Below are 23,854 nucleotides of genomic sequence, written 5' to 3'. Positions count from 1 at the left end.
AAATATTTGTTGAATAAGTAAGTGAATTTATACACATTAATGGTGTGTATAAATTTTATGTAGGAGACCAAAGATAAAAGTCTGAAGTTAGTAGAGCATCAACATACACTTTTATTAATGTTAAAAAATAAGAATAGTATGGGAAATGGAGAAGCCAAAGAACTTATATGTACAACCCATGGACATGAACTAAGGGAGGGGGAATGCTGGTGGGATGGTGTGTACAAGGTGGAGAAGATTAAAGGGGAGAAAAAAATGGGACAACTGTAATAGCATAATCAACAAAATATATTTTTAAAAATTAAATAAACAAAGAATATATATCTTAAATGACTCCAACCTTTACCAATAATAAATTTACCCTTTTCAGGAAAGACAATATAACTTTTTAAAAAATCATTGGATTATAAAGCCAAATACCTGGGCTTGTAACTGAATTTTACCATTTACTAGCTACATAACCTGGGAAGTCACTTAATTTCTATAACACTTTATTTCTTCATTGAAAAAGTAGAATTAAATAGGATATATTCTTCCAAGGGTTGTTGCAATTATCTAATAAGTGATGTGTGAAAATATTTCATAATGTAGAATTCTGAAAAAAGATTATTCATAATAGTTATAAAAATGATTATAAAGGATGCATGGACAAAACCAAAGTGGGGTGGAAGCAAGGGAGGGTGAGTTTGACTGGGGTGGGGGGGGAGTGGTAGTGAGTAAATGCAGACAACTATAACTGAACAATAAAATAATTTAAAAAATGATTGTGAAATTTTAATGGCTTATTTTTTAGTACTAAATAGATTCTGGTATTATTTTGCTGTTTTCAAGTCTTGGTTATCAGTTTTATTCAATCAAAGAGTATCAATATTTTAAAATTCACAGAAAATAAAAATCTTAAGAAGCTTTGGTTAAAGACATATTCTCTAAAATTTTAAAAATAAAATAATACCTACTCTTAAAAAGCTACAGTAAAACTATTATTTTTTTCTGTCCATGGGTTTAGTCTTTTACTTACCTATTCTCTTCATCCTACTAAACAAATACAGAAAGCATACGAACAGGCAAAAAAAAAAGCTCAAAGTAAAAGAAGTTCTGTAGACACTAATACAAGTATATTATAGATATTATAGAAATACTTTAGAAGTATGAGAAATACTATGAAAGCACTTAAAAATACTTCTAAAAGATTAGAAGTATTTTGTGATCAGAAGTATACTGTGAACAAAAAAGGGGCTACGAAATAAACCTGATAAGCTCAGGGGCCACATGGCAGACCTGACAAATTCAGTGACTAAAAGGACCACACAAGATCCCAGATTCTTAACTGGGCAGGTCATAGCAGGTAGTCACGTCCCAACTCTATAGCTTCCTTACTTCACCTTAAGTACGCTCTGTCCATTGTTTGTATGTACCCAGTACACCAAACCTTTGAAACATCAGAGCAATTTTCTTTTCTAGACCCCTCAAAGGCAAAACCACAGAAACCAGCCCACAAGACCACCAGAGCATGAGACCACCAAACGCCTCTTTGTTATCTTGTTCCCCAAATACCACCTCTATGTAAATGGTAATTATTAACTATCCTGTGCCCACCAGTGTAAAAGACGTATGTGTCTCTCTGTTTTCCTTTTTATCCAATCTGAGAGATTGTCTCACTCTGTTTTCTCCTGTACTCTTAATCTACTACTGATGAATTTCATGTAATCCTCCTTAAGACTCTTTTTTTGCCTTTGATTCTCATGTATAAAATAACTGTAAACAGCCATCCTCTGGAGCATTTTCTCAATCCATTGAGATTTTGCTTCCAGGTATATTCAAAATTTGGGTCCGATAAACTCTTATATGACTTTTCTATAGGCTGGACATTGTTTTGCTGATAATACTAAACAGAAAGTGCTATTAAAAAACAACAACAAATTAAAGCAAATCCATGAAGAAGCTCAAGGGTTTCATTGTAGATACACAAAACATGGCCTGTTAAATTCTGAAAAGAAACACTAAGTATAATCAGATTTTAAGACCCAGAGGGATAAAATCTGACAAAACCAGAATGGCCATCTGGACATGAGATAACATCTTCCATGAAACCATTCATTCCAGTAGGCATAAATAGGCCATAATATTACACGCTGAGGAAAACTTCCCTATGATAATGAAGGATGTGCTTAGTCCATGCTTTATCTATAAATAAATTAACCTGAAAAAATTGTGGTACATGAACTAAGAATATGCTCTAAAAAACTGAGCATTTCCAAATTGACTTTGTACAGTAGATTTTCCCTCAATGGTTTATGAATATGTACTACTAACAACAGTACATTTATTTTCAGAATGGGTCAAAATATTCCCCTGTTGAAAAGCCACAACCATCATCACTGCCTAGGACATTCCAAATTATTGATTCTGTGATGAGGGACACATTTAATTGGAATAATTATTCATGAATTTTGATTACATAATGGTTTTCTCCTGATTCAAAAATATTCTTGTTTTTGTCATTCTGAAACCTCCAGAAAAATGAAAAGGGCCATGAAATAAGTAGAAAGGTACATCCTTTAAATATCCTAAAGTGAGGTTCTCTACAGAGCCTCTAGAAGCACATAGGGCACGGAATTAATCTAGAATTCCTGAATAAGCACAGAATCATAAGTAAGCAGCTTCTTTTCAAGACTATCAGAATATGCTTTTTCTGTTACACTCTTTACTGATTTAACATGTACATGTCTGACCATGGCCTATCATGTTCTCCTTAATAGTAACAATAACTTCTCTAAATTTCAGTTTTAGGGAAAATGTGTTTGAACTATGAGAAATACAAAATGCAACTCTATTTTTCACAACACCATGAAACAATACACCTGTAGTTCCAGTATGGATAATTACATCTCTTGTGGAAATCAGATTATTCAATGCCAACCCACAACCAAGGTTAATTATTTGGTACAGCTATTAGTTAGGCCATCCCAAGAGTATGACTCCCCAACACCCTCAATGAGTTACATGTTCTTACATATACTCCAAAAGAATAAAATTTTTTCTGGAAAATGATTCCTGAATATAGTGATCCCATTCATAGCAGTTACGCCACTTCAGATAGTCATAAAAAAAATGTTTCTTCATGTTGGCTGACACAGTAATTAATATAGCCTAAGTCCTAGGGGTACAACAAACCAGTTTAAATTATTTAACTCAAGCAGTTACAGTTAATAAAAAAGACTTGATTACCTTTGATCATTGCAGGTACTATATGTTGTACCTGGATTAACACAACAAGTAAAACAACCTACAATTAATTAAAAGAGCAAACTATAAAATGTTATCCAAAGAAAACTTAGGGGGTCCTTGGAATTTGTCTTGGCCAAGCTTGGAAAATCTAGGGTCATGATTCTGGAGTGTCCTCCAGTCCCTTCCTATAATACTCCTAGTTACACTGTTTGTCTCAGAGTTTAAATGTTGTCCAGCATCTTAAAATACTTCTGTACAGTCACTGTCCCAATAGTTGACCTAAAGACAAAGCCAGGAAGAAATATGAAAAATACACAAACTGTACATCAGACCCCCATAGATGAAACTTCTTCAAATAGAATCAATAACAGTGGTTGAACGAATCTTTGTTAGTTTCATCTACACCTTTAGCTGGGTGAAAATTAACAGGGAGGCTGGGATCAAAATGTTCCCACAAATGTATGAAAAAATGATGATTTTTGTCATTGTAATGAGGAGTCACCAGCACTAGTTTAAACCTGTTCAATTGCCCTACAACAACTCATCTCAATGAACACGGTTTGTAAGCCAGCCAGTGTCAGCTCATCACTTTTGAAAGTCAAACAGTCAAGGACAGATTCATGTCAATTGATACACTCCTGAGTGCCAAACAATCAACAGTCTCACCCAAGTAACCATGCTTTCCCTCAATCCTATATAAATAAAATGCGTGTTCTGCTCTGTGTGAAGAGAATGTAACAAGCCAGTGCAGATTTCCCATATAGTAAGCAATCAATTCAGTTTTTAATATTAAGAATATAAACAAATGTACTATTATCTAACGTGTGGTCTGAAACTCTTAAATTCTTTACTTTAAACCAGAAACAAAAATATAAAATTTAAGAAGGCCTGACTTCCAATCAAGATGGAGGTGTCAGTAAACATGCTTCATCTCCTCCCACAACTACAGAAAAAATTAGACCAACTAGACCATAAAACAAACATCACCCAGAACCATCAGAAAATTGAGCTGTATGGAAGTCTGACAATCAAGGATTTAAAGAAGCCACCTTCATCCAAACAGGTGGGAGGGGTGGAGATGTGAAGATGGGCAGAAAGGCACAGATTTGCAGTGTGGCTTGGAGAGGTGGTAGAATGGGTGGTCCCACATTCACATGCGGTAGATAAAAGTCGGGAGGTATACCTCAGAAGTGAGGGATCCCAGCCCCCGGCCAGACCACACAGCCCAGGGTCCCAGCACCAGGAAGATAAGTCCCCATAATTTCTGCCTGTAAAAACCAGCAGGGGTTAAGGTAGGGAAAAACTGCCAGATTTTCAGAAGACTCCTTTTAAAGGGCTCATACAAACTTAGGACTTACACAAACCCATCCCCTCTGGGATTCAGCACCAGGGCAACAGCGGGAAGAGCACCAGTAGCACACAGGAAGTAAGTAAAGAGACTGGAAACAGGGCAAGTGCTTCCTCCTGGGCAAACCTCCAGAAGTCAGGCAGCATCACTGTCCCTTCTCTGAGCTCTCCCCTGACAAAGAGCCACAAAGCTGTAAAATGAGTTGCCCCACCCTAGAAACTACCTAAGGCTCTGCCCTACACAATCTATAGGTGCCTTTTCTACAATTAGCCATGCTACTAAGAAAGGGAGTCAAACCAGCTCTCCCTAATACATAGAAACAAACCCAAACACAGGAAAACTGCCAAATTAGGAGACAAAAAAATAAGGCCCAAATGAAAGAATAGAACAAAACTCCAGAAAAAAGAACTAAATAAAATGGAGATAACCAATCTATCAGATACAGAGTTCAAAACATTGGTTATCGGGGACTTCCAGCAAGATGGAGGAATAGGTGGACGCACCGTACCTCCTCGCACAACCAAGATTAGAGCAACAATAATTTACAGACAGAATAACACCCAGAACTGATAGAGGATTTATCTGAATGGAAGTCGGACAGCCAAGAAGTTGAAGTAGACCCGTACACCCAGACTGGTAGGAGAAGACGAGCCAGGCGGGCGCGGGTTGGCACGTGGAGGTTGGGGAAAATTTGGCGCAAAATCGGCGCGACAGCCATCCAGGGCGCAAGAACGCAGCGGTGGTCCCTGAGTACGCAAACTACGGCTGGTGGACCCAGTGAGGCGGCGATTGTGGACCAGGGCAGAGCTCACAGACCAGGATCCCAGAGAAGGGTCTGAGATCCCAGGAGAATGGAACTACCACCATTGTTCCCTCCCATCCCCGCTCCCACCCCCACCCCCACATATAACGTCACAATCTAGCGACTGGGGTGCCCAGCCCCGGTGAACACCTAAGGCTCCACCCCTCACCAGAACAAGAGCGACCAGACCAGAAAAAAAAGGAGAGACAGGGAGAGACATGTTTCCAACAGAAGAACAGATCAGTCCCCTAGGACTCATCCTTTTGAGCGACCAAGAAATAGCCAATCTATCATATGTACAGTTCAAAACACTGGTGATCAGAAAGCTCACGGAATTGGTTGATTCTGGGCGCAAATTAGATGAAAAGATGCAGGTTACCATGAAAGAGATGCAGGAAGATATACAGAGGAGAGCCAATAGTGAAGGGAAGGAAACTGGGTCTCAAAACGATACAGTGGACCAGAAGGAAGATAGAATCAACCAAGCAGGAAAGCATGAAGAAATAAGAATTCAAAAAAACCAAGAAGCTTAAGGACACCTTTAAACGTTCCAACATCTGAATTATAGGGGTACCAGAAGGGGAAGGGGAAAAGCAACAAATTGAGCACGTATTTGAACAAATAATAAAGGAGAACTTCCCCAATCTGGCAAAGGAAATAGTCTTCCAAGAAATCCAAGAAGCTCAGAGAGCCCCAAAGAAGTTGGACCTCCAAAGAAGAAACACACCAAGGCACATCATAATTACATTAGCCAAGGTAAAAACGAAGGAGAGAATCCTAGAAGCAGCAAGAGATAAGAGGACAGTAACCTAAAAAGGAGTTCCCATCAGACTGTCAGCTGATTTCTCCAAAGAGACCTTACAGGCAAGAAGGGGCTGGAAAGAAATATTCCAAGTCATGAAAGACAAGGACCTACATCCCAGATTGCTCTATCCAGCAAAGCTCTCATTTAGAATGGAAAGGCAGATAAAGTGCTTCTCAGATAAGGTCAAGTTAAAGGAGTTCATCATCACCAAGCCCTTATTTTATGAAATGCTAAAGGGACTTATCTAAGAAAAGAAGATAAAGAAAAGACATGTATAGTAAAAGGACAGCAAACTCACAAATATTAACAACCACACCTAAAGCAAAACCAAAAGAAACTAAGTAAACAACTAGAACAGGAACAGAACCACAGAAATGGAGGGCACACGTGGAGGGTTAGCAGCAGGGGAGTGGGAGGAGGAGAGAGGGGGAAAAGGTATAGAGAATAAGTAGCATAGAAAATGTAGGTTGAAAATAGACAGGGGGAGGGCAAGAATAGTACGGGAAATGTAGAAGCTAAAGAACTTATAAGTATGACACATGGACATGAACTAAAGGGGGGAAATGTGGGTGGGAGGGGGGTACAGGGTGGAGGGGAGAGAAGGGGGGAAATGGGACAACTGTAATAGCATAATCAATAAAATATATTTTAAAAAAACGGTTATCAGGTTGTTCAAAGAACTCATTATGCCATATGACAATAGCATGAAAAGACACAGGCAGAAATGAAGGTTACATTAAGTGCAATGAAGAAAAATCTACAGGGAACCAAAAGTGGAGAGAATGAAGCTGAAACAATTTGGAACATAAGGAAGAAAAAAACAATCAGGTCACCAAGAAAAAAAAAGAATTCAAAAAATGAGGATAGTCTAAGGAGCTTCTGGGACAACTCCAAATGTACCAACATTTGAACCACAGGGATGACAGAGGGAGAAAAAGAAGAGCAAGAAATTGAAAACTCGCTTGAAAAAATAATGAAAGAAAACTTCCCTAATTTGCCGAAGAAATAGACAAGTCCCAGAAGCACAGGAAGTCCCAAACAAGTTGGACCCAATGAGGACCACACCAAGACACATCATAATTAAAATTCTGAACACCGGCCAAGATGGAGGTGTAGGTAGACACATGGTGCCTCCTCGCACAACCAAAATAAGGTCAGCAACAATTTAGAAACAAGATAACAACCAGATCTGACAGAAAATTGAACTGTATGGAAGAGTTAAAATATACACATTCATCCAGACTGGTAGGAAGGGCAGAGTCGGGCAGCCAGGCAGAGAGGGGTCGTGGCACAAAAAGTGATGCGTAACACATTCGGGGCATGTAAAGCATCCCAGGCACATAAGGCATCTCAAGCTCACAAGAGGCTGGCAGACCCAGCAAGGCGGCGACTGTGAAATGAGGCACTGCACACAAGGCACCTGGCTGTCCGCGCCATATTTGCGTGCAGATAAACCAGGTGAAATTGGGCAGTGAGACAGACTGTGCCACCCAGGGTCCCAGTGCTGGGAAACAGAACCTCAGGACAATCATTGAAAACACCTGTGGGGGTTGAGGCACATGGAGAGACTCCCAGCCTCACAAGAGAGTGCGTTGGAGAGACCCACTGGGTCCTAGAATATACACAAGCCCACCCACACGGGAATCTGCACCAGAAAAGCCCACTTAGCTTGGGGGAAGCGGCAGAAGGGACTGAAATCCAATGGAGAGAGGAGCGAGTGCTGTTGTTTCTTCTCAGACCCCGCCCCCATATACAACGTCACATCCCAGCAACTAGGTTGTCCCACCCTGGAGAATGCCTAAGGCTCTGCCCCTCATATGTCATAACAGGCATGAACAGACCAAAGGAAAAAAAAAAGAGATGGCTCAAATAGAAATGAAAGCCTCACAACTAGTACTTTTAAGCGACCTAGAAATAGCCAACCTATCAGATGCACAGTTCAAAACACTGGTGATCAGGAAGCTCACAGAATTGGTTGATTTTGGTCACAAATTAGATGAAAAAATGAAGGCTACGATAAGAGAAATGAAGCAAAATGCACAGGGAACCAATAGTGATGGGAAGGAAACTGGGACTCAAAACAATAGAGTGGACCAGAAGGAAGAAAGAAACAACCAAATAGAAAAGAATGAAGAAACAAGAATTCAAAACAATGAGGAGAAGCTTAGGAACCTCCAGGACATCTTGAAACGTTCCAACATCCGAATTATAGGGGTACCAGAAGAAGAGGAAGAGCAACAAATGGAAAAGTTATTTGAACAAATAATAAAGGAGAACTTACCCAATCTGGCAAAGGAAATAGATTCCCAGGAAGTCCAGGAAGCTCAGAGAGTCCCAAAGAAGTTGGACCCAAGAAAGAACACATCAAGGCACATCATAATTACATTAGCCAAGGTAAAAATGAAGGAGAGAATCCTAGAAGCAGCAAGAGATAAGGAGACAGTCACCTACAAAGGAGTTTCCATCAGACTGTCAGCTGATTTCTCAAGGGAAACCTTGCAGGCAAGAACAGGCTGGAAAGAAGTATTCCAAGTCATGAAGGGCAAGGACCTACATCTAAGATTACTCTATCGAGCAAAGCTTTCATTTAGAATGGAAGGGCAGATAAAGTGCTTATCAGATAAGATCAAGTTAAAGGAGTTCATCATCACCAAGCCTTTATTTTATGAAATTTTAAAGAAACTTTTCTAAGAAACAGAAGACAAAAAATATGTACAGTAAAATGACAGCAAACTCACAATTATGAACAACCACACCTAAAACAAAAACAAAAACAAACTAAGCAATCAACTAGAACAGGAACAGAACCACAGAAATGGAGATCACATGGAGGCTTAGCAACAGGGGAGTGGGAGGAGGAGAGAGGGGGAAAAGGTACAGAGAATAAGTAGCATAGATGGTAGGTAGAAAATAAACAGGGGGAGGATAAGAATAGTATGGGAAATGTAGAAGCTAAAGAAATTATGACACATGGACATGAACTAAAGGGGGGGATGTGGGTGGGAGAGCGTGAACAGGGTGGAGGGGAGTGAAGGGGGGGAATGGGACAACTGTAATAGCATAATCAATAAAATATATTTTAGAAATGCCAAAGGTTAAAGATAAAGAGAAAATCTTAAAAGCAGCAAGAGAAAAGAAGAGAGTTACCTACAAAGGAGTTCCCATAAAACTATTAGCTGATTTCTCAAAAGAAACTTTGCAGGCAAGAAAGGACTGGCAAGAAGTATTCAAAGTGATGAAAAGCAAGGACCTACAACCTAAATTACTCGACCCAGCATAGCTATCATTTAGAATGGAAGGGCAGATAAAGTGCTTCCCAGATAAGGTAAAGCTAAAAGAGTTCATTGTCAACAAGCCATTAATACATGAAATGTTAAAGAGACTGACTTTTGAAAATGAAGATCAAAATTATGAACATTAAAATGGCAACAAATTCACAACTATCAACAAGTGAATCTAAAAAACAAACTAAGCAAACAAACAGAACAGGAACAGAATCACAGATACGGAAATCATTTGGAGGGTTATCAGCTGGAGGGGGAAGGGAAAGTATGGGGGAAAAGGTGCAGGATTAAGAAGCATAAATTGGTAGGTATAAAATAGACAGGGGGATGTTAATACTATGGGAAATGGAAAAGCGAAAGAACTTTTATGCACGAACCTTGGATATGAACTAAGGGGATGATTGCTGGAGGGAATGGGGGTACTGGGTGGGGGGGAGGGGAAAAACTGGCACAACTGTAATAGCATAATCAATAAAATATATTTTAAAAAAGAAGTAAGGCCTAATTTGTATTATTCCTCTGGATTATTACAAGACCTATTCAACTTCTATATTTATCATGTTAATAAGTAATAATGATGACAGCTAATATAAACACAGTGCTTTAAATGACAGAAGCACTGACTCAAGTGTTTTACAAATATTAATTCAAGAAGTATCTTTGTCAAGAAATCAGAATTCCAGTTTTCATACAGACACATTCCTCTTATTCTAAGATAGCCTTTATTCTGTTAGGACAAAGAGCTTTCCCATAGAGATGAGACTTTAGCAACTCAAATAGCCATCATCAATTAAGAAATATAATTTTTTAGATTACAATTTTTCCTGCATATCATATGTTCAAATTCCTTTGTTCCTGAATTATTCAAATGTCTGTAGTAACTAAATTTCAGTCCCAAATAGGAATTTACATAAACCAGCAAAAATGTGCTGTTGTACTCATGATTCATTCATACGCTAAAGGTCAAGAATTTGAGTGCCCAACTCAAAAGTCATGTGAAAATGTTCACAGGGTAAAATATTATGTATATTAAATCTACTCCAAAACTTTCAGATTGCTTTACCTCTGTTAATTCCAGTGCTTTATTGTAGCCCATCGAGAGAAGAGTAACCCAAAGGTCACGAGGATCTCCTTCGCGATCGTTTGCTTCCATTAGATTCAGATCCATAAAGCCCTGTCTTGTTAGTTCATTCTTCTTTGTATCAAAATTCTCTGTCAAAGCAACCAAAAGTTTTCTCATATAACATAAAACTCATACATTTAATAAAATGTCTATTTTATATTATTCATAAATGTTTATTATTCATAAATGTTCAGGCCTTATGAATCTGTGAGCCATGTAAAAGTGGAATAAGAATGACTCAAAACATGCTTGGGAGATACCATTCTAATTTCCCACAGCTCAGCATAATAACCATCACAGTGCATGATTCAGTTTTTAAACAAAATCTGAAGCTATAATGTAAATCTATTCCAAAAATAAGATAAATTGTGATTTTTCTGGGTAAATTCTAATCTACCTGCTTATATAGATACTCGTATATATTTTAAAAAATTAAAATGCTTTATATAAATTTGCCACTTACATACAGCAGAACTTAGGAGAATTTGATGTGATACCCCAAAACTATTAAGAAGGGACCTGGGAATAGTGCCAGATCAAAGAGATTGCTATATGCCTAATTACTCTGAATTACTCTGAATTGTCCCAGTCCTTAAAACACTGTTAGATAATAGGAAACACTGTGGAGTTCATGAATGTCCTAGACAAATATAAGCATGTCCATTTAAACATTATTGTCAAGCAAAACTAAATTAACCTAGAAGCATCCAGATATGTATAGTACCTGACTTTGTCTATAATATACATAATAAATAGCTACTCATTATGGATTATATTCTGTTAACTGCTCTAACAAGATTCTATTTTCCAACTCCAATCTGTCATATACCAAAGGCAAATGGGTACTCTTATTTGAGATGGCTTTTCTTATGCATTAGAGTAAGAAAAGCAGCAGAGACATAACTGTTTAAAAATTGTTGACTGAATAATAGTTTAAAATATTTAGAATTGGAAAAGTGACTCATAACTCTTGTACCAAAAAGTAAATGAAGATTAAATTTGATCACAGAAATGGTAGTCACTAAAATGGAGGTTGGAGCTACTTATGTAGTAAAGCAAAATTAAAAAACATTAATATTTGATATATAATCCAAAGAAATTAGTACTTTCAAAAAAATGTATCCACCCTGGCCAGGTAGCTCAAATGTTTAGAGCAACATCCTGATATGCCAATGTTGTAGATTCAATCCCTGGTCAGGGCGCATATAAGAATCAACAATGAATACAAAATAAGTAGAACAACAAATTGATGTTTCTCTCTCTCTGTCCTCTCTCTCTCTCTCAAAATCAATAAATAAAATTTTTTAAAAATATACTTAGATACTGTACTATAAAGACTACCAATAACTAATCTACTTTCAAAACTTAAAATTTTCAATCCTCCATTAATTTTTTGAACATGTATTAACATATCTGACTTCAAGACCTACTTTAAAGCTACAATAATCAAGATAATTTAACACTGGCAAAAAATTAGACAAAGGATCAGTGGACTAGAAAAGAGATCTTAGAAATAGATCCATACAAATATATGCAATTCATATTTAACAAAAGAGCAAAGTCAGTTCAATGGAAAAAGGATAGTCTTCTCAACAAATGGTGCTGAAACAACTGGATATCTATATGCAAAAAAATAAATAAATAAATCTATGCAAGGACTTTACATCTTTCACAAAATTTAACTAAAATGGATCATAGGCCCAAAACACAAATCTAATTTCAAAACAGGAGAAAATCAGGGTGAGCTTATGTATGACTATGAGTTTTTAGATACAACACCAAATGCATGATCCATGAAAGGAAAAAATTGGTAAGTAGGACTTTATTAAAATGTAAAAGCTTCTGCTCTGCGAAAGACAATATTAAGAGAAGGAAAAGACAAGTCACAGACTTTGAGAAAATATTTGCAAAGTAGATATCTGATAAAGATTTGTATCCAATATATACTAAGAACTCAACAATAAGAAAACAAACATCTTAATTAAAAAAATGGGCAAAAGATCTGAAAAGACACCTCATCAAAGAAGATATACCAATGGGCAACAAGCATATGAAAAGATGCTCAATGTCATATTTCATTAAGGAACTGCAAAGTAAAACAATGAGATATTACTACACACGTATTAGAATAGCTAAAATCCAAAAAAACTGAAAGTACCAAATGTTGACGAGGATGTGGTACAACAGGAATTCACTGCTCTTGGGAACCCAAATGGTACAGCCACTTTGGAAAATATTTTGGCAGTTCTTTCAAAGTTAAATACAGTTTTATTATACCATCCAGCAATCACTGAACTGAAATGACTGAAATGAGTTGAAATGTATGTACACACAAAAATCTGCACATTTAGTGTTTATAGCAGCTATATTCATTATTGTCAAAAATTGGAAGAAATCAAGATGTCCTTTAATAGGTGAATAAATGAACAAACAGTGGTACCTTCAAACAATGGAATATTTTTCAGTGCTAAAAAGAAATGAACTATCAAGCCACAAAAAGACATAAAAGAACTTAAATGCATGTTGCTAAGTGAAGGAAGATAGTTTGAAAAGGTTATGTACTATAATATTCGAATAAAACAATACTCTGGAAGAGGCAAAACTATACAGACAGTTGAAAGATCAGTGTTTGCCAAAAGTTTGGAGGGATGAATAGGTTGATAAATAGGTGGAGCACAGGGGATTTTTAGGGCAATGGAATGATTCTATACGATATTATAATGCAAGATACATAAAATGATATATTTGTGAAAACCCACAGAATTCTACAATACAATATAAACCTAATATAAACTATGGATTTTAGTTAATAATAATGTATCACTATTGGTTTATCAATTTTAACAAATGTACCATATTAATGCAAGATACTTAAAACAGGGAGAATGGTAGCAGAGGAAGAAAGGATATTTGGGAGAGTTAATCTTTACTGTAAACCTGAAACTTCTCTAAAAATAAAGTCTATTAATAAAAAAAAGGTAACTCTAAGTCTAAAAAGTTTACTAAAATTATCTTACAGATAAATAATATTTTTTTATCGAGAAAGATGAATAAAATTGATATTATATATGACTAAGAATATAAACATTTCAGAACCTACAAAACCTGTTTCTTTGCAGTATTTTTAATGTTGACAAAGGAGACATTCCCCCCAAATCATTTTTAAGTCAGTCATTCTTGGGGATATTTTATAGCATGGTAATTATGGTTTTGGAGTCTGCCTGGGTTTGAAATTCAGCTGTGATTTTTTTTTTTCTGTGTAACCATGGTCAAGTGACTTACCCTCTTTGATTCTGTTTCCTTATTTGTAAAATGAGAATACAGCACACAGTTCAGAGAGTTGATGTGTAGAAGTGCTTCCACCTGATCCATGGCAAGTTCTCAAAAATGTTAACTATCAGGTCAAGATGGTGACATAGGTAAGACCAGCTTGCCTCTTCACACCACCACATCAAAGTTACAACTGAACTATAGAACCACCGTCATTCACGAACATTAGAAATGGAGCTGAATGGAACTCCTACAGCTACAGAATTAAAGAAGAAACCACATCAAGATTGGTAAGAGGGGGGAAGACGTGGAACAGACTGTTCCCACACCTGCGTATGGGGCATAGAAATCACAGTCTCAGTCCCACACTCAGGCTTCCCAGCCCGGAGTTCTAGTGCCAAGGAGATAAAGTCTCCACAACCCCTGGCTATAAAAACCAGCAGGAACTGAGACTATGGAAGACAGAAACTTCTAGAGTTCCAGGAAGTTCCTTTTAAAAAGCCTGCACACAGACTTTCTCCCTCAGAATTCTTGTGTGGGGGCAGCAGATTGAAAGTCATCAGAGACATATGGGGAGGAACTGAATTGTCCAGCATCGGGGTAAGAGCTGCGGGGCAGCTTTCTCCCAGACAGAAGTGCTAAAAGAGGCCATTGTTCCTTCTCTCAGCTCTCCCCCCAAAAAGCCACCGACCCAGCAGGCAGGCACCGTATCTGAGAATCCATCGACCTGGCTCACACTGTTTACCCCACCATGGTGATTCGCTGAGGCCCTGCCTCAACCAACTTTCAGGCCCACCCAACCTGTTTTCAGTGGCGTTTCCATACCAATGGCCTGTATTAGCCTATGCTTCAGATTTTCATAAATTTTCTCAAACAAGCAGCATCAGGTTTCAGTGATCCCCATACCTCTAATTGGCCCTAGGCCTGGCACTTGCTGCAGCCAGCCTTGGTTCACAGCTTGGCCTCACCTGGGCACCTCCAAGCCTAGCACAAGTAGCAGCCATCAGCATGTTGCCTTGTAGCTTATGCTGTGTGACCCCAGACAGAACACAGGCAGTAGCTGACCTTGAACGTACCAACAGCAACCAAGGCTCAACCACAAAAGGAGGGTGTACATAGCCTACACTGTGGGCACACCTTGAGTACCCAGCTTGGGTGATAGGGGAGGCTATACCACTGGACCCTACAGGAAACCTACTATATTAGGCTACTCTACCAAGCCTGGGAGATATATCAGCTTTACCTAATACATAGAAACAAACACGGGAATGCCACCAAAATGAGGCAAAGAAACATAGCCCAAATGAAAGAACAGATCAAAACCCCAGAAAAAGGGTTAAACGAAATGGAGATAAACAATCTATCAGATGCAGAGTTCAAAACATTGGTTATATGGATACTCAAGGAACTTAGTGAGGACCTCAGCAGCATAAAAAAGATCCAGTCAGAAATGAAGGACACACTGATTGAAATAAAGAACAATTTACAGGGAAACAACAGTAGAGTGGATGAAGCTGAGAATCAAATAAATGATTTGGAACATAAGGGAGCAAAAAAACAAAAACAAAAACAAAACAAAACAAACAAAACAACCAAGCAATCAGAACAAGAAAAAAGAATCCAAAAAAATGAAGATAAAATAAAAGGAGCCTCTGAGACAACTTCAAGTGTATCAACATTTGCACCATGGGGTTGCCAGAAGAAAGGGCAATAAAATGGAAACCCATTTGAAAAAATAATGACAGAAAATTCCCTAACTTGGTGAAGGAAATAGATACATAAGACCAGAAAGTGCATAGAGTTCCAAACAAGATGAACCCAAAGAGGCCCACACCAGGACACATCATTATTAAAATACCAAAGCTTAAAGACAAAGAGAGAATCTTAAAAGCAGAAAGAGAAAAGAATTAATTACTTACAGGAGAGCTCCAATAAGACTGTTAGCTGATTTCTCAAAAGAAACTTTGCAGCCTAGAAAGGACTGGCAAGAAATAATCAAAGTGATGAAGAGGAAGGACTTATGACCAAGATTATTCTAGCCAGCAAAGCTATCATTAAAAATCTCTATCATTTAAAGAAAGAGCTGCCCAGACAAGAAAAAGCTAAAGGAGTTCATCACCACCAAACCAGTATTACATGAAATGTTAAAGGATCTTCTTTAAGAAGAAGATAAAACATACGAACAATAAAATGGCCATAAATATATATCTATCAACAATTGAATCTAGAAAAACCAAAATAAACAAATTGAACAGAAAAGAATCAGAGATACAGAGAACATTTTGATGGTTGCCAGATATGAGGGGGGTCAAGGGGTGGGTGAAAAAGGTGAAGGGATTAACAAGTACAAATTGGTGGTTACAGAATAGTCATGAGGATGTAAAGTACAACAGGGAATAGAGTAGCTAAAGAACATATATGCATGACCCACGGACATGGACACAGTATGGGGACTGCCTGAGGGAGGGAAGGGGCTGGGTGGTGGATAGCAAAGGGGAAAATTGGGACAATTATAATACCATGAACAATAAAATACAATTTAAAAAATGTTAACTATCAGCCCTGGCTGGTGTAGCTCAGTGGATTGAGCGCAGTCTGCGAACCAAAGCATCGCAGGTTCAATTCCCAGTCAGGGTACATGCCTGGGTTGCAGGCCATGATCCCCAGCAACTGCACATTGATGTTTCTCTCTCTCTTTCTCCCTCTCTTCCCTCTCTAAAAAATAAATAAATAAACTCTTATAAAAATGTTAACTATCAATTCTACCAACTTAATTAATTATTAAACAAATTTTATTTATCAACAATTTTCCCATAAATCCTAATTATGAATCAATCTTACAAAATGTGCTCTAATGCCAATAATAGAAAGCAAAAAGATTATTTAACTAAAGTTACAAGATAATTACATCATTCTAAAAATAATACACTATTAAATGAATTATCAATCTTGTTAGTCAAAATTTAATATTATAAATCAATGTACATTTCTTGTTATTGATTATGCTATTATGCTTTCAGTTAAAAAGAGATATATTTTTAAAACCCTTTATATTAATATTTCTACCTTGCTTTCTGTTTAGATAAACAGACTTGTCAGACTCCCACCTGGTTCACTGACTTTGCCAAGCTTAAGAACCAGAGGAGTAGGACATAGTACTACCCCAGTGACTGAAATACATGAGTTAATCTATTTCTTGACTGCATTTGGGCCTCCTCAAACTTCTTGTTCTGTGACCTATAGTTGGCTATGGCTCTTTGGCCTTCCCTTTGACTTTTCAGTCTTTGTCTTAAATACAAATTCCCACACTTCTAAGTGATAACTGCTTTTGCCTCATTCAAAGTATTTTTCTTTGGTATTTTGGTTTCCATACTTCCATGGCTGCACTTTTTAAATGCAAATCAAATACAACAAACCAAAGAATTCTTAATAGGTATAAACAACTTCCTGGAAACCTCTTAATTTTTAGTAAAATTCTAGTCTATTAGAGCTCTTTGCTGCCCTCTCCTGGGCACAGTTCGGGACTCTTGACCACTGCGGTCCCATCAGTATCAAGGGCTAGGACAAAGTTTTTACATTGTAAGCTCAAAGAGCACAGGTTGAAAATAAAATTACAATTAAGTACTTTAATTCATATTTTCTTTTGATTACTACGCCAACTATCAATTTAAGTAAAATAAATGTTTAAGTTTTTATGGTCTACAAACAATGCTACTACTTTTAAACTGTCCTAATTGTTATAACAATATTCCATGGAGAAGCCTGACATTTTACTTCTTAAGAATGAGAGTGGGGGCTATATATTTTTAACATATCCATTAAGAAAGAGAAAAGTGCTTACCTCTGCAGACAGCCCAAGCATCTTCGTCACATTTCTCACCACTTGTTCTCAATTCAAAAAAATTATATTCTTCAAGGCTAAGAAGACCATTTCCATCTAAGTCAATTACTTCAAATATATCTGATAAAGTTGACCTAAAATTATAAAAATAGCATATTACTTCTTTTCCTCAAGGTAACTTGACTGAAGCTTTCTATAAAAACAACTTTCAAAAGGAAGTAATATCAAGGCATTGAACAATTTTTGTGAACTATAAAGCTAATGTATCCAAATATATATACACACATATATTTATAACTGAGTTTCTTCCCTCATTTTTTACAGCTTTCTTATTTTTTATATATTTACTTATTTTTAGAGAGAGAAGAAGGGAGGGAGAAAGAGAGGGAAAGAGACAGCAATGTGTGGTTGTCTCTCACATGGCTCCCACTGCCCGCAACCCAGGCATGAGCCCTGACTAGGAACTGAACTGGTGACCCTTTGGTTCACAGCCCGTGCTCAATCCACTGAGCTACACCAGCCAGGGCTCCAAATATATTTTTTAATTCAGTCTAGTTTTATATGAGGCAAAGAAGCTTCTAAAGCAATCAGTATTTCAACACATAGAAGGTTCTCAATTGTTAGTAGTCCCCTTCTTTTCTTTCTCTATCCTATTTCTTCCTTTCTACCAGGTGTTGTGTATATCTAGGGTTTTGGAGAACTACCTAAGTGCTTGGATTTCATATTTGACAGTTATCTAAGTCAGTGCAAGTAGCAGGATCTAGATGTAAGACTATGCCTACTAGAGGAGAAATTGGTAGATGTATGACTAAAACTGACTTGCTAAGTGTGTGGAACCCAGAAATGAATGGCAACCCCAGACCTGTGAATGGAGGGTCACTTTCAGATGACTAGTAAAGACTTGAATTATTGAATTAGAATAATGGGGTAGGGGTGGCAGCTCCAAAGGAAAGGGTGGAAGACAGGCTGCTAATGTATATATCCAGTCTAAATGTTATAGTTCTAACCTTAGGAAACAAGACTTACCTAAATTCCTTTGTAAGAAATAATTCTCCTGTTTCATCTCTATATACAAGCTGGGCTTCTTCTGTTATTGGTTGTATTTCTTTCCTCAGCCTACAGCCAGTGGTGAAAGGAATTAACCAGTAAATCCCAGGTCCTAGTTCACCAGTCCATCCAAAAACCTTTTTTGAAAAGAGTTTAAAAAAAGAAATAACCACCATTAAGTCTCAATTACTTTTAATCTTCCTCCTGAAAAAGCATGAGAAATATTTTTTAAATCAATATTCACCAATTCTATATAGTTCTATCAAGTTCTTTTTTCAGTGGTAACCCTCGTATAAGACCATTAGATGTGCAGCTTTGTGTTGTTCTCTATATGTATATTTTTAAATGCCTAAAAATATAACAGGTAAGATATTATTTAATTTCTATATCATCCTCGGTAATTTTCAAAAATAACTTATGCAAATATCTTCAATGGGAGGCAAAGAAAGATATCTTAGAATATTTTTTTAAGGTTACAGTTCCCTAATCTGATTCAAATATAAATATATGATTTGTAAATCAGATTTAAATGACACAAAATAAAAATTAAATATATTCAAAAGAGTTAACTGTTTATATAAATTAGCCATATTTGTAAGAATCCAATTAATTAGACAAATGCACTGGAATATTACTATTATGTAATATGGACTATATAAGATGACAGAATCCCAGAAAAACCTACCTTATATAAAATCATTTTTCATCACAGGATATTTATAATGAATAGTACAATATTTGTCTAGGAAAACACTTTATTCTCCTGTTCTATAAAAGAAAGCAAAATGCTACTTCTCTATGGACTTTCTACGTGCTTTCTAAAGCCCAAAGGCTTCCTGTAACACCTAGGGGCTATCTCTGTCAAATATATTCAATCTAAGCACTTTTTGTCAGCTATTTGCCCTTCAGCACAGAAAAGCTCTAGGGATTTCTGTCTGGTAGTATGTTCAAAAACTTTAAAAACCCAGGTATATTTTTAGGTCATCCTGGGTACTCATATCCAAAATAAAGTTGCTTATCTGAAGTCTAGGATCAGGCCAATTTCTGCACTCATGAATCAGAGGAATGAACCATAATCATCTTAAAGTGACCATGTCTCATTTTAATGTAGAAAGCACTCTAAAAACTGAGGGTGATTTTGAAGACTACATATAGCCCAAAGCCATCCTTTGGAAGCCCTATCTCTTAGATTGGCCAGATGTAGACTGACAGCCAGGAGTGAAAAACAGTTCTTGCTGCTCCCTAATATATGTTATCCCATGAACCTCCCTTATCTCCACATATAACCTTCAATTGCCACTGTGGATGGCAAATAGAAAGTCTTTCATGGGCACCAAACTCTTCTTAAAAAAATAATTGTGAAACTAAAACTAAAACTGAAAAGTCCTTTGTAAGTATGACATATTACAGATAACCAAAAGCCTATATAGTAGAGAGGTAAATAGAAACTCATTCAAACTTTATTACAGGCTTGCTATATACTCACATTTTTACACATGCAATCTCATAAGAAAGTAATTTTATCCAAAACAAAAACGGGAACAGCTATTGTTTTAGACAATGCTTTATCTTGAACTTAACTTTGTAGTCAGTTCTGAAGAGGAGTTTAGTCAAAACATTAACTTCTGTCATTTTATTTGTTTCTCGCCTATAACTATTCTTGTCTGTTAGGGAGCCTACAATAAAGACTTTTATATAACATTCCATCAGGGAAATGTTTGTCTGTCATTGAACCTATATAAAGATTAAATATGATATTGCAGTAAGCCCTTGAATAGTATTATTCCTGTTGTTGTGTAGCAGATGTATTTTGTAGTCCTCATAAAATAAATAGCCACATTTATGTATCTGCCTCACATATTTGGCCTCTGAGTAAATATATAATTAGAAAAGATCAGAGCAACCCTATGGGCAACATATAAAATCATTTTAAAGGCATTTCTTTAGATCAATCTATTTTTGTACACTATAATATGAGTCAAACCTGAGGGTAGTAATCTTGAAGGGTTTTTTTTTTGCAGTAGTATTATAAGTAAGATAAACATCTAAAGCAACTTTCTAGTCTTGAATTGCTTGTATTTAGAGGGGGAAAGTCCGCTGGTATCAACCATTTTTATTGAGTATAACAAAAAATGTTCATGTGAGGCATCAGGACATTTAGAGAAGAGGAAAGTGAAGTACAATGTCACATAACTTTTAAGTTATGAAGCTAAGATTGTCAATCAAGTCTCAATGCTTAAATCTCAGAGAACAAGAAAAAGTCCCTCACAATTAACAAAAACAGGTAATATGCATAGTGTTTAAGGATTGTATATACCTTAGTTGGAAGAAAAAACACAAAAGTTAAAAAATATATACAAAAACTACTATTGTCCCCAAACTTGAGTTTGCACTATATTTTTAAATTAAACATTAGAAAATAAATATGTATACTTCTCTATTTCGTAGTTCAGTAAAACACATGAGCTGTAGGTTTGTTGGATTCTCATTTTCCTTAAGAATATATAAGGCAGTATCAACTGATAACCAAGGTGATGGTTTTCCTATAAACAAAAAACCCAAAATCTTCAAATAAGCAATCACTATGTATTCTTTCCTATCTAAAAAAGAAGTTAGTGGTTTCTTTTTCTCTTTGGATTTCTTTTTTAGAAATACACATTCTACTTTTATATGAAAACATCATAGCATTTGCAATAAGGCCCATACTTATATACTATGAGTTAGAACCATTCTCTACATACACACTTTCTAAAAATCATAATTTTTCTTGAACTTATCAGAAAGCTGAGGTTGCAAGGCAGACAAGCAGCCTGAAATCCAAACAAAAACAACCCTTTTAAGAAGAGATGGAGACAGGCCCTGGCTTACCTGCAGAGGAACATGGAAGGAGGAAGAGACGCCAGACACTGATTATGCACTGACAACTCCAATGTCCGGATCTCCAGCTGGACCCTTACCTCTGAACGTCAGACTCACATAACAACTGCCCATTCGACATTCCCACCTGGACTTCTATGTCTAAAACTGACCTCCTCCAACCCCTTTTTAAAGACTGTCCATCTGTACTCTACCTCAGTTAGTAGTAATTCATTCCTTTTAACTGCCAAGCCAAAAAATCTCAAAATCATCTTTAACATTTTTATTTTCTCACATATCACAACCAATCCTCAGGAAACCCTATGGCTTGACCTTCTAAATATATCCAGAATTTCTATTTCTTATCCTTTGTACATCCCAGTTCAAAGCATAATCGCTCCCCTCCTAGAGTTCTGCAATAGCATCCTTGCTGGTCTTGTTTCTCCTGGACAACCTTCAGTCTATTTTCAATATGGCAACCTGGTTGCTCCTGTTAAAATATAAGTCAGATTATGTCCTGTCTCTATTCAAAATCTCCTCATGGAGTTAAGGTTGGGAAAATGTTGCTCCCACCCTAGCAACAAGGAAAAGTGCATTAACTTCTAAATCATAACTTTTGTTGAATCTATCAGAGGGGAGGTCACAGGGTAACCTGAAATCCAAGGGAAGACAGACCTTCCCCAGGAGGGATGAAATGCAAGCATTGGCTTACTTGTAAAACACAGGAGGATGAGATGTCAGGCACCATGCAAGTGGAAAAAGAAGAGGGCAGGGAAATATTTCAAGAAATAAAGGTGGACATTTTTCTAAAATTATGAAAGACAACAAGCCATAAATCCAAGATGCTCAGAGAGCCCTAAGCATGAAATCCGACCCCCCCACACAGAGAAAACAGTGTCCACAAGGAAAACAAAAAACACCTAGACACATATTTAGACTGTTGAAGATAAAAGATAAAAAGAAAATCTTGATGGCAGCCATGGGAAAAATTCTCCTAAGGCTTCCTCATTCCCTAATATTAAAGGCTAAGTCTTCATTATGGCAAAACAAAACACCTGTATCTGATTTTTGTCCTTGTTCCTCCTAGTTCTGCTACTACTCTCTCCTTACCTCCTTCTAGCCACTCTAGCCACCTTGTTGTTCCTCTAAAACCAGGCATACTCTCACCTCCTTCAGTCTTCCCTCATCCTTTCCACCACCCCTACACATACAAAGCTTCCTCCCTTGTCTTCTGTGGAAGACAGCCAAAATGGCCGTCCTTAGCTGTAACATGACTTTGCAATGTAATTTTGCAGCTCCTTCACCAAGAGGTCAAATCTATCTCTTCATTTTATAAATCTGGACTTATCTTGTGAATTGCTATGAAAAACAAATTGTAACAGAAGTAACGCCACTTCTGAGCCCAGGCTCCAGGAGGCTCTATGGTGTTTCCGCTTTCTCTCAGGTCACTGTTACACGGTGAGAACAAGTCCAGGCTGACTTACTAGGGGATAAGAGATTATATGAGGCCGAGTCAAGTCATCCTAACTGAGACCCCACACAGAGTAGAGTGCCCAGGCAAGACCAGTAAATCCGGACAGCAGCTAACCAGCAGTGGACAACAGAGACATGAGTGAGCCCTACAGAGAAAGCCACGCCTAACTCAGACCAAAACTAAACAGAAGACCAGTTTATAAGCAAACTGTTTTAAGCTACTGAGTTTTGAAATGGTTTGTCATGTAGCAGTTCACAATTGATAAACTTCTTTCAAAGTCTTTGCTCAGACGTCAGGTTTTTCATGGAGCACACAGTAACCACTCCATTTCAGTGGCAACCCATATTCCCTTGGCATTCACAATGCACCTTCCCTCTATGTTTTTCCCATAGCACTTACCACCTCTTAATATACCATGTCATTTACTACTTATTTTGTATTATTTATTGTTATTACCCCCACTAGAATGAAAGTTCCTAAGGGTATCGATTTTTGTTTTTGTATTCTGATGTTTCATAAGCACCTAAAATGCTACTAAGTATATGGGCCCTCAATAAATATTTGAGAAATAAATGAATAAAGAAATCTTTTTTGTAAGAATGTAGAGAATGAACAACTACATTGAATTTGTAGGCCCATCTTGATATCTTTATCTGAAAAATGACTACTGTAATTGCTATTTAAAGGCATCAACTACCAAATGTAAGTGTCCTATAAGATAAACAGTGAAAACAGAATCTCAACTTTAGGTAGAAAACAAGAATGGGAATAAGGAA

The 23,854-nt window shown here is 37.0% G+C and overlaps 1 protein-coding gene across 5 annotated transcripts in view; it reads right to left on the bottom strand.

Annotated features, from left to right (window-relative positions):
• The window catches only part of EFCAB7 (EF-hand calcium binding domain 7), a 56,923-nt gene that overhangs the window by 7,518 nt on the left and 25,551 nt on the right, over positions 1-23,854 (bottom strand). For 4 of the 5 annotated variants that reach the window (XM_036026215.1, XM_036026216.1, XM_028513721.2 and 1 more), the window contains 4 exons: positions 21,182-21,291; positions 18,728-18,885; positions 17,702-17,835; positions 10,531-10,679 (listed from right to left, as the gene is read on the bottom strand). In XM_036026215.1, the coding sequence (XP_035882108.1) occupies positions 10,531-10,679; positions 17,702-17,835; positions 18,728-18,885; positions 21,182-21,291 (551 nt within the window). The remainder of the gene's footprint in view (positions 1-10,530; positions 10,680-17,701; positions 17,836-18,727; positions 18,886-21,181; positions 21,292-23,854) is intronic. The other variant, XM_036026217.1, reaches the window with a different exon arrangement.

Source organism: Phyllostomus discolor, chromosome 5, assembly GCF_004126475.2.
Source record: "Phyllostomus discolor isolate MPI-MPIP mPhyDis1 chromosome 5, mPhyDis1.pri.v3, whole genome shotgun sequence".
Classification (NCBI taxonomy): Eukaryota; Metazoa; Chordata; class Mammalia; order Chiroptera; family Phyllostomidae; genus Phyllostomus; species Phyllostomus discolor.
The sequence above is the reverse complement of the archived record's forward strand: the minus strand, read 5'-3'. Positions and strand labels throughout refer to the sequence as shown.